This window comes from Balaenoptera physalus (assembly GCF_965194825.1).
Source record: "Balaenoptera physalus genome assembly, chromosome: 16".
NCBI lineage: Eukaryota > Metazoa > Chordata > Mammalia > Artiodactyla > Balaenopteridae > Balaenoptera > Balaenoptera physalus.
This window is the reverse complement of record NC_138898.1, coordinates 22426053-22440749: the sequence shown is the minus strand read 5'-3', so window position 1 is coordinate 22440749 and position 14697 is coordinate 22426053. Positions and strand designations below refer to the sequence as shown.

Here is a 14697-nt window from a genome sequence, read left to right as displayed (position 1 = left end):
CCGCAGCCTCGCTGTGCTCTAGCTAGACACACTGACCTTCTGCTCCTCCTCCCTCCACGCTCTTGCCTCAGGACCTTCGTGTTGGGTTTTCACTCTGCTTGGAATGTTCTTCACCGAGATATTCTCAAGGCCAACTCTTGAGGGACTTTACTCAAATGTCCCTCATCAGAGAGGCCTTCCCTAACCACCACACCGCATACATATTTACTAGAGATAAAATAATCCCCTCCAGCACTCCCATCCCCTTAATTTTTTTCCCTTTGCAATCGCCACCATCTTACATATTCTATACAGTAAGTCCCCTACACATGAACCTTCAAGTTGTGAGCTTTCAAAGATGCGAACATGCATTTGCATGTCCAGTCACGTAAGCTAGTTCACGTGTCTGGCGTACATTGTCACGTGTGTGCATCCTCTGTAAGTGGTTGTGCTTTTGTGTACTTTGCTGTGCAGTACGATATAGAGTACAGTAGTTCAGTATCTTTATTTCAAACGCAGGATGTCCGGAAGCAAGAGTAAAAGCAGCGGTGATGTAGCTGGTACAGCTAAGAAGCGCCAGCTGTTGTACTGTACTACTGTACTTTTCAAGGTACTGTACTGTAAAATTAAAAATATTTTCTTTATTTTTTTGTGTTTGTTCTTTATGTATTATTTGTGTGAAAAGTATTATAAACCTATTACAGTACAGTACTCTATAGCCGATTGTGTTAGTTGGGTACCTAGGCTAACTTTGTTGGACATAAACGAACAAATTGAGCTTACGAATGCACTCTCAGAACGGAACTCTTTCGTATGCAGGGGACTTACTGTATTTACTTGTTTTTATTATTCTTTCCCGTTTTTTTTTTTTAACATCTTTATTGGAGTATAATTGCTTTACAATGTTGTGTTAGTTTCTGCTTTATAACAAAGTGAATCAGCTATACATATACATATATCCCCATATCCCCTCCCTCTTGCGTCTCTTTTCCACCCTCCCTATCCCACCCCTCTAAGTGGTCACAAAGCACCGAGCTGATCTCCCTGCACTATGCGGCTGCTTCCCACTAGCTGTCTATTTTACATTTGGTAGTGTATATATGTCAATGCTACTCTCTCACTTCGTCCCAGCTTACCCTTCCCCCTCCCTGTGTCCTAGAATATAAGCTCTATGAGGTCAGGGACTTTGTTTGCTCACAACTGTATTCCCAGTGCCTAGAACAGCACTTGGCACATAGTGGGAGCTCTAGAAATATTTGTTGAATGAATAAATGGTATTGCTCATAGGTGAACAAGTCACCAGTGGATGAAGGATGACTTTCACCCAGAGTAGACAAATATGGCTAAGAGCCCGGTTCTGGGCTGGACCCCCTGGGTTTGAATCCCAGCTCTCTCCTTGCCAGCAGTGACCGTGGCAATTCAGTTCACCCTTCTGTGCCTCAGTTCCTTGTCTGTGAAATGAGAAGGGTGCCAATACCTCCCATTAGGCTGTGTGAGGAGCACATGAGATTCTACATGTGAAGCTGCCCGGCTGACACTGAGTGTTTGGTAAATATTAGCTTTTTTTTTTTTAATATCTTGTAATACCACTTTGAGAAATGTAACTATGTAAAACATGAAAAAATTAGGTTGAAGATAAAAGAAAAATTGAAATGCAGACCAGTACGGGGGAATTTTATTGTATTTATAAAGGAAAAGGTAGGTCAGAAATTAAATAGGATTAACCGGATGCAGTTGTGTCTCAGCTGCAGGGAGCAGGAAATATACGCAGAATCTTCATCCTTGGGAATTCCTGTAGCAAAAAGAAAGATAAATCTCAGTCTGGGGGCACTGGAGTAAAGGCAAGATGGGACAGGACACCTGGAATTAGGGTGATGGAGATTCCAGTGTTAAGACTGACTATCTGCATCCCAAAAGGACCTCAGTCTTAGCCCCAGTTCTCCCAACCTACTCCCAGTGAGATCCTGGGCAGTCACTTGCCCGTGAAGAAGCCGCTTCTAATCCCCAGACAGGGTTAGATTAGGTTATTCTTTCCAGCACACACATTCACCACACCCTTTACATCTCTTACCATTTATCACACATTAAATAATCCACCGTACAAGTACCTGATTAATTTCTGTCTGCCTCAGTGTGTTATGAATTCCACGTGAGCAGAGACCACGGCTGTCTCATCCACCGCTGTCCCCCCAGCCCAGAGCCTGGCCATCTTTGGATGATTTTTAAGGGATGGGAAGATGGATAAATCTGAACTTGTTACCTTATAGGACTGTTATGTAGACACAAAGTGTGGTGAGTGCAAAAGGATGCCATCTGCCAAATCATTCTACTCTGCACTCTTAAGGTGTAAGAACTCATTCTGCTGTTATGTTTTCTCAGGCCCACCGTGATGTCCTGGTATTTGCAGCAGTTGAGCTGGAGGGGGAACAATGGCTGGAGCAGCCTCCAGGCCCCTTCCTGCTGCTCTATGACTTGGAGCTCTGTGAAGCCTCTGGCTTTTAACCTGCAGGAACAAAGCCTGCATTCTTAGGACTTGGCCCTCCTTAGGGCCACTCTGCCCCACTGGGGCCTGGTGGGAGCCATAAAGCAGGTGAATGATGACCTAATCCCAGCGTGATAGGCACAGGGGAGGCATTATTCTTAGGGGCATTTTTAAAAAGAATTCTAGCCTTTGGGACCTTGGCGGTGATTGGAGCAAACCCACTCCCTTCACAGAGGGGGGCACTGGGAAGCTGACTTGCTCTGTGCCGAGAGTTGGCTGCAGAACCAGACCTGGGCCTCAGGTGTCCATCCTGCCTCCCAGGCTGGTTCTTGCCCCTCCTGCACTCTTTCTGTCAACCTGCTGCTGCTTGCATCTCCCCAGGACTGTACTTGGTGAGATCTCTGAGCTCTTGGTGTTTAATTAGGCTGGGAAGAAGGTGAGGCGGCACACGGAGAGCTCTGCTGGGAACTGAATTTGCTTAATAGTTTGGTCCAGAAGTGCCTGGCAGAGTCGTGCTGGGGCACGTTTGTGCTCACAGTTCAAAGTCAGGCTCTAAAATATAGCAGAGTTTCTCCAAACAGTCATGTCATTTTGGGGAAACTTTGTCTGCGAAGTAGAGTTCATGTGAAGCGCTCCAGGGAAGCAAGGCAGGTCTTGGGCCTGCCTAGTCCCTGACTTGGGGCCAGATGCTGCCCCTTCTTTGCCTCAGTTTTCCTCCTCTGTAAAATGGGAAAACTCATTGCTGATCTCCGCTGACTCCTACTGGGCTTGTGAGGGTCAGGGAGAGGGGAACTGACTGTCACTCCCATCTCTCCCTCCCACGAGCGCAGCTCACACTTGTCCACCCGAGGGTGTTGGGAGGGGCTGGTCTTCCTTTGGCTTTACAGTTTTATGAACTTGGTAAGGGATCCAGGGCACGCCTCCTACTACATCAGCATCAGAGTCCCCTGGGACCCTTGTTAAGATGATTTAGATTCCTGGATCCTATCCCAGAACTGTTGAGTAACATTTCTGGACACAGACACTGAGCCTGGCCTCTGGCTACACACTGGAGATACAGCAGTGGACAAGACCAGTCTCTGTCGCACATTTTCTCCCCTTCTTCCGGTTCTTGATGTGTGGAAGGAGGGACCCCATTCCCAGTTTGCTTGGTAGAGCCCCACACCTTTGGAGATGAGGAGTTTCTTTCCTTTTCCTGCCCACCCTCTGGGAAAGAAACCTCTGAGGTCCCTAAACACACACACATGCACACATGCACATGCACACATACACACACACATACACACGTATTCCCACCTGTGCTCCTGCAGCAGGGTCACCAGGATGTTCTCCAATGCCACCTGCTTTTGGTCTGTCCACATGCTGTCCACCTGACGGCCAAGCCGTACCTTTGCTCCTTGCTCCTGGTTTCTTTCTCTATTCGATTGGAAAAAGAGAAACAACTGAGGTTGCTACTTGAATAGGACGCAGAGAGGCCTGCGAAAGGCCAGGGCAAAGTTAGCAGAGCAGGGTGTGTCCCTCTGCCTATTCCAATATCTGGCATAGACTCTTGCACCCAACTGAATTAGACTCAGCAACATTTAAGAAGACAGTATCTATAGGAGTGAAGACAATAGACTATGAAACACATATCTTCCTACAGATGACTTATTAATTACAAAGGAGAAAATGTTAACTTTACAGAGGAGAAACCTGGCAGACATCATGCTAACCAAGTGATCAAAGTTACCATTACCAATGGGACAAATTGACATCATGTGCCTTACTAATCAAAAATGTCAATGTCACAAAAGACTGAAGAACTGGTCCAGATTAAAAGAAACTAAAGAGACATGACAACTATGATGCCACCTGTGATGCTGGATTGGGTCCTGGATGAGGAAGATCAATAATTGTTATAAAGGACATTTGGGGACAACTGGTGAAATTTGAGTATGGACTCTAAGTGATAATTATACTGTGATTATTTAAGAGAGTGTCCTTTGATTAGATACTAGGAGACACACAGAAGTACTTAAGGATAAAGGGTCATGATGACTGCAATCCACTCCCAAATGGCTCAGCAAAATAATAATAATAATAACAATAATACGTACCTGGGTTTGTGTGTGTATGTCTAGAGCTATATCTAGATATAGATACAAAGTAAACAAATATAATAAAAATATTAGGAACTGTTGACTACAGGGAAGGGTATGTGAAAGCCCTTTGTACTATTGCTGCAACTTCTCTGTAAGTTTGGAATTTTTTCAAAATAAAAACTAAAAAGTGGGGCTTCCCTGGTGGCACAGTGGTTAAGAATCCGCCTGCCAATGCAGGGGACATGGGTTCGAGCCCTGGTCCGGGAAGATCCCACATGCCGCGGAGCAACTAAGCCCGTGCGCCACAACTACTGAGCCTGAGCTCTAGAGCCCACGAGCCACAACTACTGAAGCCCACGTGCCTAGAGCCGGTGCTCCGCAACAAGAGAAGCCACCACAATGAGAAGCCCACGCACTGCAACGAAGAGTAGCCCCCACTCACCACAACTAGAGGAAGCCCATGCGCAGCAATGAAGACCCAACGCAGCCAAAAATAAATAAATTAATAAATTAAAAAAAAAGAAACAAAAAACTAAAAAGTGTTCAGGCTGTAGAGTCAGGCTGTTTGAATGCTAACTCTGCCGCTCTTTGGTGTGTGTCCTTGAGAAGCTATTAATGTAGCTTCTGTACGATGGGGGTAAGAGGAACTGCTTTGTAGAGTTGTTGGAAAGAGCACATAAGAAACTAAGAATAGGGACTTCCCTGGCGGTCCAGTGGTTAAGACTTCGCGCTCCTAACGCAGGGGGGCCCTGAGTTCGATCCCTGGTCAAGGAACTAGATCCCGCATGCTGCAACTAAAAGATCCCACATGCTGCAACTAAAAGATTCCCACATGCTGCAACTAAGAGTTTTCTTGCCACAGCTAAAGATCTTGTGTGCTGCAACTGAGACCCGGCACAGCCAAATAAATAAATAAATACTAAAAAAAAAAAAGAAGAAGAAGAAGAAGAAAAGAAACTAAGAATAATGGCTAACACTACCAAGGGCTTACTGTGTGCCCAGCACTGTGCTGGGTGTGTGTAAATGTCCCAGGGCAAAGCCTTTGTTTCTGGCAGAGTCACAGTCAAGTGGTGACTACCACTGGTGTTGTCACTGTTGGAGCCCATCACAGGGACAAGCACATAGTGGGTGCTCAGTGATCATGTATTAGTTAAGTGTAAGCTGAGGTTTGACATTGGAGCCCTTCTGCTATGGCGAGTCCAGAAATGACAGATGCTGTGCAAGGGGAGAGACCAAACTTGGTCCCTCCAAACCGCGATGCACTTGGGGTGCGGGAAGAAGTCACGAGAACGTCAGCTCACCCCTGCTGCCTGCTCATGATGTCCTGGAGAAGCTTGCGGGCAGACAGCTGGCCCAGCACCTTCCGGTAGCTGTTGGTGAAGATGGCGTCTGCGTACCTCGGCATCCTAGTGGAAGGAGTCAGAGGTCAAAAGGCAGGGTGGGAGGCCCAGGGGGGCTGTGCTCAGGGGGTCTCTATAAGGTCCTTCTGTGGCCTGTCCCCAGAGAGAGCTGGAACCTGGGCTGAGTGACCTCTCTGGGGCTCAGAGTCTGCCTCCCTCCCAGAGATGAAAGGTGGAGGCTGCCCGAGGAGATAGCTGGGGACCAGCTGGTGGCTTGATTCTGCATCCCCTAAGTAGCAACCCTGGCAGGGCTGGCTTTGGGGTGGCAGGAATCCAGCAGGCCCTGTTGTTAGGACTGCTTACCTGAGGGGCTGGGAGGGTGGGGAGCCGTGGGAGCCGCTGCTGAGGGTGAGGGTCACGAGGAAGAACACCCAGAGCAGCATCCTTCACACCTGTGCTGGCACCTGGGAAGTGACAGACAGGAAGAAAAGGTCAGGTGAAGCCATAGCCACTGGGATGCCTTTTGCTGGGTGGGCCCAGCCCTGGGCTTGGCTCCATGCAAGTTTGGTCCTTGTCTTATGGAAGCTGTCGGGTAGGAAAAAGAACCCAGACACACCTGGATTCAAGTTCTGCCTCTGCCAGTCACAAGCTCTGACCTCATTTTCTCCATCTGTAAAATGGGCATGATAAGGCTACTCTGCTGACCTCACAGGGTTGAACATAAAATGAATGATAATGGTGAAACTGCCCCTCCTTGTAAGGCCTTATACATGGGATTCAGGCCTCAGCAAGGAGTAGGGGAGGAGCAAGCACCTTCCCTTAGTCACCTAAGTCACCCACCAGCCCAGTGTGGCACTGACGGTATTGAACAGGGCTAACAGCTCAGGCTCTGAGTCAGACAAATCTGAGTTCACATCTGGGCTCTGCCATCACTAGCTGTGCATCCCAGGACTAGTGGCTTCTCCTTTCTGGACCTCAGTTTCTCTATCCATAAAATGGAGTCAATAACTACACCTACTGCATAGGGTCCTTGTGAGCATGAGGTGAGATGAGGCACCTGAAGTGAGCGCTTGGCATGTGGGCAATTCTCCACACACCTCTGCTCCGATGACCTAATGCTCAGGGAGCAGGCTGTCCTGATTTTGTGAGGAGTTGGAGGAAAGGGAGGAAGGCTATACATCTTGCTCCAGATGCTTAGATTTTGCCCTGGAAGAGACCAGGGAACCTGGGGAGCCCGTGAGGCAGAATCATCTCGTAGATCGCGTAATTATCCTTCATTGGGGCCTGCTGACACCGTGCTCGGCAATTAGGGGAAGAACAGTCTACAGGGAGAGAGCCGCCTCGGCTGGGGCGGTGCCACTGCTGTCAGACCACGGTGTGGAAACGGCCGGCCTCGGGGTGACTCAGCCACCTCAGAGTTGGGTCTTCTCATCTCCCAGGGGCACCCCCTCTCAGCAGGATGTGCACTCCATGGGGATACAGACCCCTCCAGAGGCTCAGCCAGCCCCTGAGGGCAGGACCCCTCATGTTCCACCATCTCCCCGCATCGCTCCATTTCCAGCTGGTCCTGCTGAGGAGGGATTTCCGGCAGGCAGGGCCAGCCCTGAGGGAATCCACTTCCTTTCCTGGGCTCACTTGCCGTCTCAGGGCATCACCCCTCTTCTCCCAGACACTGGGGTCTCGACTAACCCAGGGATGCCCTGAGACTCCAGGAAGCACCCCGGGGGCTGCTCAATGCTGCCCGAGACCCCTGCACCTCCAGGGCTGGAGGGAGCAGCCATCCAGGCCTCAATCATCAGCCCCTCTTTGATGTGCACCCCTTCATCCTCCCCGCCCAAAGACAATGCTCCAGTTTCAGCTCAAACACTTGCTGCCGGTGAGTGACAGGGAGCTCACTAACTCCAAGCCAGTCTGTCCTATTTCTCCTGTTAGGAAGTTTTTCTCGTTGCACCAAGTCCAAGTCCCCTTATCCTGCAAATACTTGTTAAGCGTTTACTATTCTGGTAAGGATTGGGGCTAGAGAAAAGATGAGACCGTGATGTCGGCCCCGCAGGCTGCCCCTTTGACATCCACCTGCCGTGCCTCCCAGACCTTCTGCGCCTTCATCCACACGACAAGCCCTTTAAATGCGTTTTGCATCTGACTTAGAACTTGGCCCCCCAGACCAAGGATCTTCAGTCTTCTGTCCTCATCACACACTATCACACCTGGCCCCGCTTTCCCAACCTCCACAGCTGGAGTTTCCTAAGTAAGGAGAATTTTGGAGGCAAAGGGATCTCCTTGACATGACCACAGCTTTTTCTGTCTCCCGGCTGCATCTTGGGCATTCTCGCCTTCTTTCCTGCTGATCTTTTAATGACCTGAGCACATCCAGGCCCCCAGTCACCTCACTCACCTCTCAGAAGCCCTTGACACCTCACCCCCTCCAGAGCGAAGCCCTAACCCCTGTTTTCGGCCTAAGCTCCACCTCAGCCTCCCCACCCGCTGCCCCTTCTCCCAGGGCTGGCACAAGTGATTCCCAGCCCCTGTGCCCACACGGCCCACACGGCCCACACAGCCCACCCTCACACTCGCCCTCAGGAGCAGGTATCACGACCTCCAATTTTACAGCCAAGGAAATGAGCCCAGAGAGGAGAAGGGCCTTTTTCCATGGTCCTCCATCAAATTAGTTTTGGAGTGGGCACTTCAGAACGGGCCTCCTGATCCGCACGGCGGCCTCTCGGAAACAAGCCCTTAATCACAAGACTCCCTATTCATGGGGTGAATTCATCACCTGCACATGGGAAACGGTTCTGAGAAGACTGAAAGCCTTTGCTCTTTGTTACTGGGTCTCTGGGGAAGAAACAAGGGGGACGAACAGGAACACCTGCTTGGTTGGCGTGTCCCTGTGCACATCCGATGGTTTTAGGGAGTTGAAAATAACCTGATATTGGCAGACTTTGGGGGGCAAGTCATAGTAAATCCAGTAACCCGTGGTCATGCAGAAGGAGGCTGGGCAACCTCATAATCTGGTCAACCAAGAGGCACAAGATTTGCCATAAACCGCTTGCCCCAGGGATGGGTCAAGCCACCACTGTAACCTCTGGGGTATGAGAACCTAATCCATGGGGTGGCAAAATCCCATTGGACAAAGAGGGAAAACAACAAGACTTATCCAGTTTCTGGAATGATGAGAATAGAGGTTGTGTCACTAGGACTAAAATAGCTGTTGGCATACATCTTCCACCTGGCCAGTCTAAGGAGCTAGAATTCACCGAATTAAATCGAGCATGAGTCCAAGAGCCCCACTGACACCTCCTTGATGGCTCCGAAGGCATCTATCATTATGAGTATCAGTTAGCTCTCCGCAGTGCTTACAAACTAATTCTGTGATTAAATATATTTGAGGTCGTCTGGATTCAGGATAAATGGGCATTTGATTTACATCAGCTGGCACTTTTTGCCAGACTTCATGCCAGGAATGCTACAGGAATTCTGCAGATGAACCTTCAGCTAACAGCAGAGGTCAGGTCTCAAGTGCCAAACTAGCAAGGCCATTTTTGAGCTCCTGGAAAAAAGATCTTTTACCTTTCTTAAATATTCTGCTGTGTAATTTAAGAACCCCAAAACATTGACATCCTGATTCAGTTTATAAACTGTTTCACCGATAGTGTTCCAAGTCAAAGGAGATCTAAGTTTTTCACGAGGAAGCATCTTGAACGGTTATTCAAAAGAGTGACACCCCACCTCCTTCCAGAAAGGGTTTGAGATGGTTTATGGTAAAAGATACAAATACTTCAGGACCATTAAAGCCCGGGTCGAGAGACGAACGTGGGGGTAATGGAGTGCTCCAAGGGCAGATAATCGTGTCTAAAACCTAGAGTAAGGAGCGCGGCTGCAATTGAGCAAGAAAGCAAAAGGTTATCTATTTCCAGGCAATTATGCTGAATCGGTTTTGAGCGATCGGTGCGTGGTATTGATTTGCACAGCCACTTGGTTCCTTTCTGGTCCATGGCAGAATCCCGTGCTTGACAGGAGAATCTAGCCAGGTGATATCTTGCCCCAGAAGCCCACCTGCACACCCTCGAAGGAGCACTGAGACCTCATCTGCCCCAGACAGACACCTGGCACGTGTCTGCTGCCACCTCTCCAGGGACTGAGGTCCACGCATTCGAGATAACCTCAAAATGGCACCCACCATGAAAAGCATATTCCAGAGCCCCTAACGAGGGGCCTAAAAGGTACTCACCAGTCCACGGGCAAAGAGGATGGCAGTGGCCTCTTGGACGTGGTGTCTCTGAGTTGGTCTCAACTTTCTCACCCCCATCCAGCCCAGCCCCCAGGGCCGCCCCCGTCTCACCTCCGAGGTGGTGGGTCTCCCTCTGCTCTGAGACGCTGCTCCAGCTCCACGGGGCCCGCGCTCGGCGTTTGCTCCAGCGGCTGCGTGGCGCTCCCATCATTTATACCTTCATTTTCCCGAGCGTTGTCAGCGTCAGAGAATCAATTACTCACAAGTCCACCAAAGGATCATTTTTAGCATCACACTGACAAACCCTAATAGGGGAAAGAGGTTTTGCCCCTTGCAAATTAAGGCTCATAATGAACTTTCCCTTTATCTTTGAGAGAACAGACAGAGCAGAAAGTTATCATATTATTCCAAGAGGAATAGAGAGTCTAATACTGCTCCTCTAATAATTGGAGTACTCCTTACAGTGAAACACCAAGGGTGCATTTACTCTCTGAGATAAATGAGCCTTTTTAAAAGTTCATATAATCTTGTTTTGTCCGTGTGCAAATTTATTGCGCTTCAGGGCAGTCAACTTTACAGACTAAGTGTTTTGTGTTCTTCTCCCCTTAGTGAGGAGAGTTGTTTGCGATTTCCCTTATCCAATTATCAAGATTTTCCTCTATTTGACTTAACCCGCTGTGGTCACAGACTGGTGTAGGCAGCTAGCCCCGGGGGGCATCCATAGTCGCATGTCGGAGCAGCCAAACGTCGACAGTTGCCTCAAGAGGTGTGTGAAGTGAGAGGAAAGAGATGGAAATCTTGGGAGAGTGGTGTTTCCAGATTTCTCTAGCCTATAGCTAAAGAATCTTCAAGAATGGCATGGAAGTGTGCGAGGCAGAAGCTCTGGTTTCCCATACGGCTGTTGTCGAGGAGTGGAAATAGTCCTAAGGTAAGAGTCCGGACACCTGCTGTCCCTCCTGTGTCTGTCCATCACGACCTCGGTGACCCTCAGCAAGCTACTTCTACCCTCCGATCCTCAGCTTCTACACCATCAATTCCCACTCGCACCCCCAGTGAAACAGCAGAGAACAGTAGCTTTCAAACTTTTAAAAGAGTTTGAAACGTGGATTTTCTTCGGAAATCTTCTATGAAAGCGCAGTATATAAAACAGATTTTTTTAAACGGGGCTGCTCTGGTTGAAGAATGGAGACTGGAGGCTGTCTTTGCCTGCCCCTGGGACAACTCTACAGTTTACATTTAGAACCAGTAATGTCTGAAGGAACCTCCTAGCAGTGACATTTGTGATCCTGTTTCTTAGCTTACACTGAGCCATGTTTTTGGCAAACATATGTTGTTCCCCAGGGAAGCAGGGACTGAGTGGCATGTCGCCCTGAAGGCCTGGACACAAAGTGGTCAGGTCAGGCCAGATCCCCAGGGACTAAGCGTAGGCTGACAGGTCACAGCAGCAGGTGGCAGATGGAGGAGTTGGGAGCCCCCAGGGTGATGGGCTCTCATACAGTCAGGAGGTGTGGGGTTATCTCAGCAAACACAAGGTGGGGACCACAGACAGCTGGGCGCCCAGAATGGACACAAGGCCAGGGGACAGATATAGGACACACAGAATTGGCTGAAGAAACCATGGGACTCAGAATTCAACCCCAGCTGAAGCTCTGTGCCAGGGATTGAGCTAAAGACTTCATGCTTGATCTCAGTTTCCTAATCTGTAAAGTGGGAGTGAGGCTCATGAGGCTGTTGGGTGAGGATTAAATGTGACAGTGGATAAGGTACAGGCCTGGAATAGAGTAAGTCTCATAAATCAGCTCTTACCACTGCTATCGTTGTTGTTGTTATAAATGAGGAAACAGGCACAAAGAGGCTGCCCACTTTCCCACAGTCACACAGCTGGGCAGTGGTAGAGCCAGGACTCAAAGATTTCTGACTTGCAAATTCAGTGCTCCACAACAAGCTAATGTTCCATGGTCCACCAATTCTTATTTTCCTACTGTTTTGTTTTTTTTTTTAAAGAACTTTAATGGTTTTATTGAAGTACAATTCACACACCATAAAAGTCATCTGTCTGAAGTCTACGGTTCAATGAGTTTTCATAAGTTTATCCAGTTGTGCCACCATCACCTCAGGCAGGTAGACCTAGAGAGGGACACACTAAGTGTTTAATTGCTCTGAGCCTCAGTTACCACATCTGTACAATGGGCACCATAATACCTGCCTCCCCAGGTTGTTGTGAGGATCAGAAATATGCTTGTAAAGTGTCTGGTACACTTGGCCAGTGTCAGCTGTTACTGTAGTTCTTATGATCAGAGCTGAGCTCTGAAAGCCGGGCAGGGAGAGCTGGGAGCCATCCCAGGTGATGAGCTTAACTTGCTGTAAATTCTTAAACCCATCAAGGAAGAGGATGGAGGGAGGAAGCCAGGAAGAGCCTTGAGACTGAGAGTCCAGCCCCCTCCACCAGTTCCGTCCTCATCCTCCGAGAGGGGTGGGAACAGCTCGCTCACCATCCGGCTCTCTTCCCAGGACGGGTTTTCATCCAGCGTTAATTAGCGAGATCGGGCCTGTGTGTAAGGGTTGGGGGCTTGAGCTGTGGAAAGAAAGCGCCCCAGAGAAAGGCTGGCTTTAAAAGGCTCCAAAAGGCTGGGGCAGTGCGGCTCCTCCGAGAGACAAGCCATGCATTTGTGTTGCAAATTTGCAGTGTGCTGGAGCCAGCCATTCAAAGAGGGTGATGCTGAAGGCAAGGGGCTTGGGGGTGGGGAGGACAGAGGAAGTCGACAAAGGGGGCCTCTCCGAGGGCCTCAGACCCCGCTTTGTAAAAGCTGCTTTCATTGCCCTCCCTGGATGATGGCAGCGTTCCCAGCCCGAGGCCACCGTGCAGGGATGGAAGGCCTGGACCCCAGACTCCCAGATTCCCTTGACACCCCCTCCCCCAACTCCGTGTCTTCTGGGACTGTTTTTATGGAGTCAGCGGCAGCAGATGGCACAGGAGTGCTCATGAGTGCTATGTCAGAGTGAGGGGCTAGTGGTTGGCCTTGCTAGGTGGCCTCAGGCAAAGTGATGTGACTTCCCTGAGCCTCAGTTTCCTCTTCTGTGAAACAGGGCCAGGGGGGTCCTTTCTCCTACTTCACGTTCTACCCAAGCAGAAGAGCCTGTGATTGGAGGGTGATCCAATCACCGTTAGAGGTTCATCTCTTTCTGGAAAAGTCTGAATTTGGGAAGGTCATTAGAAGAGTTCTTTTTAAGAGGTGAAGTCGATTATACTTAGCAAATCAGTTAAGTGACTCTGGGTTGCTCAGAAATGTTACTCGCATGAGCATTTTAAACAGTCGCCTTGCTTGGAATCTTTGGGCCTGCCCCAAGTCAGTTATTATGGCTGTTAGTCAGGTTGGTTTTCTGGGTTGGTAGACACAGTGCAGGTGCCAGGCATGAGGCGCAGGAAGGCTGTTCCCAGCTGATCCTTCAGGCAAGCTCTCCTTGGTGAAGATCTACGTGACCACCCTTTTGATCCACCTCTCCAAGAAGCATTCCCTACTGGCCTTGCCTTGTGATTCATAGATTTTATATGTGGTAAAGCAACTCCTTCTCTGAGACCCTTGGGATGTCTGAGACCAGATCTGATTCATATCTGAACCCCCAAAGCTTTTAATGTCTTCCAGCTTTATTGAGATATAATTGACATATATAAAACTTTCTAATCAAGGTGCCGTCCCTAGACCAGTGGTATCAGCAGCTTGTTAGAAATGCAGAATCTTAGGCTCCACCCTAGACGACTGAATCAGAGGCCGAACTCCCTTTTGTTCCAGGATTCTTAAGGCATCCGGCACCTAAGATCGTCTCGGAACGCCCTGGGGTTCTCCAACCAGGGAGGAGGGCCGTGGCCGCAGGCAGCCAGGAGATGTCGCTCTTCCCCAGTCATTGGCTATGTCGGGTTTTACGAAGAAAGCCAGAGGCCCCAAAGCCAGGGCTTTGTCTGTTTTGAAAGCCTGGGAGCACCGAGGGGTCCAGGTCAATTACATCCACCAGGCCATCCTCTCCTCAGCCACCCAGGCTCCCCATCTTTCTCTGCCTAGTTCCTGCCCTGGGTTCTCACCTGTGTTTCCAGTTAGGAGAGGCTGTGTGATCCCCAAGCCCAGCCCCTGCCCCAGGATCCCCAGGAGGAAGCCCAAAGGAGAAAACCCAGCCCTTGGAGCCTCCCTAGGGCCTGGCTCATCAGGCAAGAACATGGCCCGGTGAGGACGAAGACATCTTTTGGGAGGCCCCTTCTCACTTGGAGTCTGAGTTGTTGCACCTCAGTGACAACAGGACTTGCAGACACAGAGAGAGAAAGTCGAGTGTCTGTAGGAAAAACCCAAGGCCCGCCTGGCACTCTAGTTTCCAGTTTCCCATCTGAAATCGGTGCCCAGTGCCAAGGGCGGGGTTATGGCTTCACTTCCCCTCTGCGGTTGCCGTGCAGTTAAGGGAGCTCCATTAGCCGTGGATGCAGCAAACCTGGCCAAAGGGCACTTACTCCAGACTGGAAGCAGAATTGCTGGGGTTTCCCTCTGGGGCCAAAGCTCCCCATCTGGCCATATCCTCCTGGTCTTCCCTCACCCTGCATCA

The 14697-nt window shown here is 49.6% G+C and overlaps 1 protein-coding gene across 2 annotated transcripts; it reads right to left on the bottom strand.

Moving 5' to 3' along the window:
- Positions 1-1632: 1632 nt before the first annotated feature.
- GHRH (growth hormone releasing hormone) lies at positions 1633-13344 on the bottom strand. Of its 2 annotated transcripts, XM_082430379.1 has the most exons (5): positions 10222-13344; positions 6246-6346; positions 5844-5948; positions 3758-3877; positions 1633-1771 (listed from the first exon to the last, which is right to left on the bottom strand). In XM_082430379.1, the coding sequence occupies exons 2-5, from the start codon at positions 6323-6325 to the stop codon at positions 1756-1758; spliced, it is 321 nt and encodes a 106-aa protein (XP_082286505.1). In that variant the 5' UTR covers positions 6326-6346; positions 10222-13344; the 3' UTR covers positions 1633-1755. The 2 variants fall into 2 exon arrangements, with proteins under 2 accessions (XP_082286505.1, XP_082286504.1); XM_082430378.1 differs by having other exon boundaries at positions 1633-3877.
- Positions 13345-14697: the final 1353 nt, after the last annotated feature.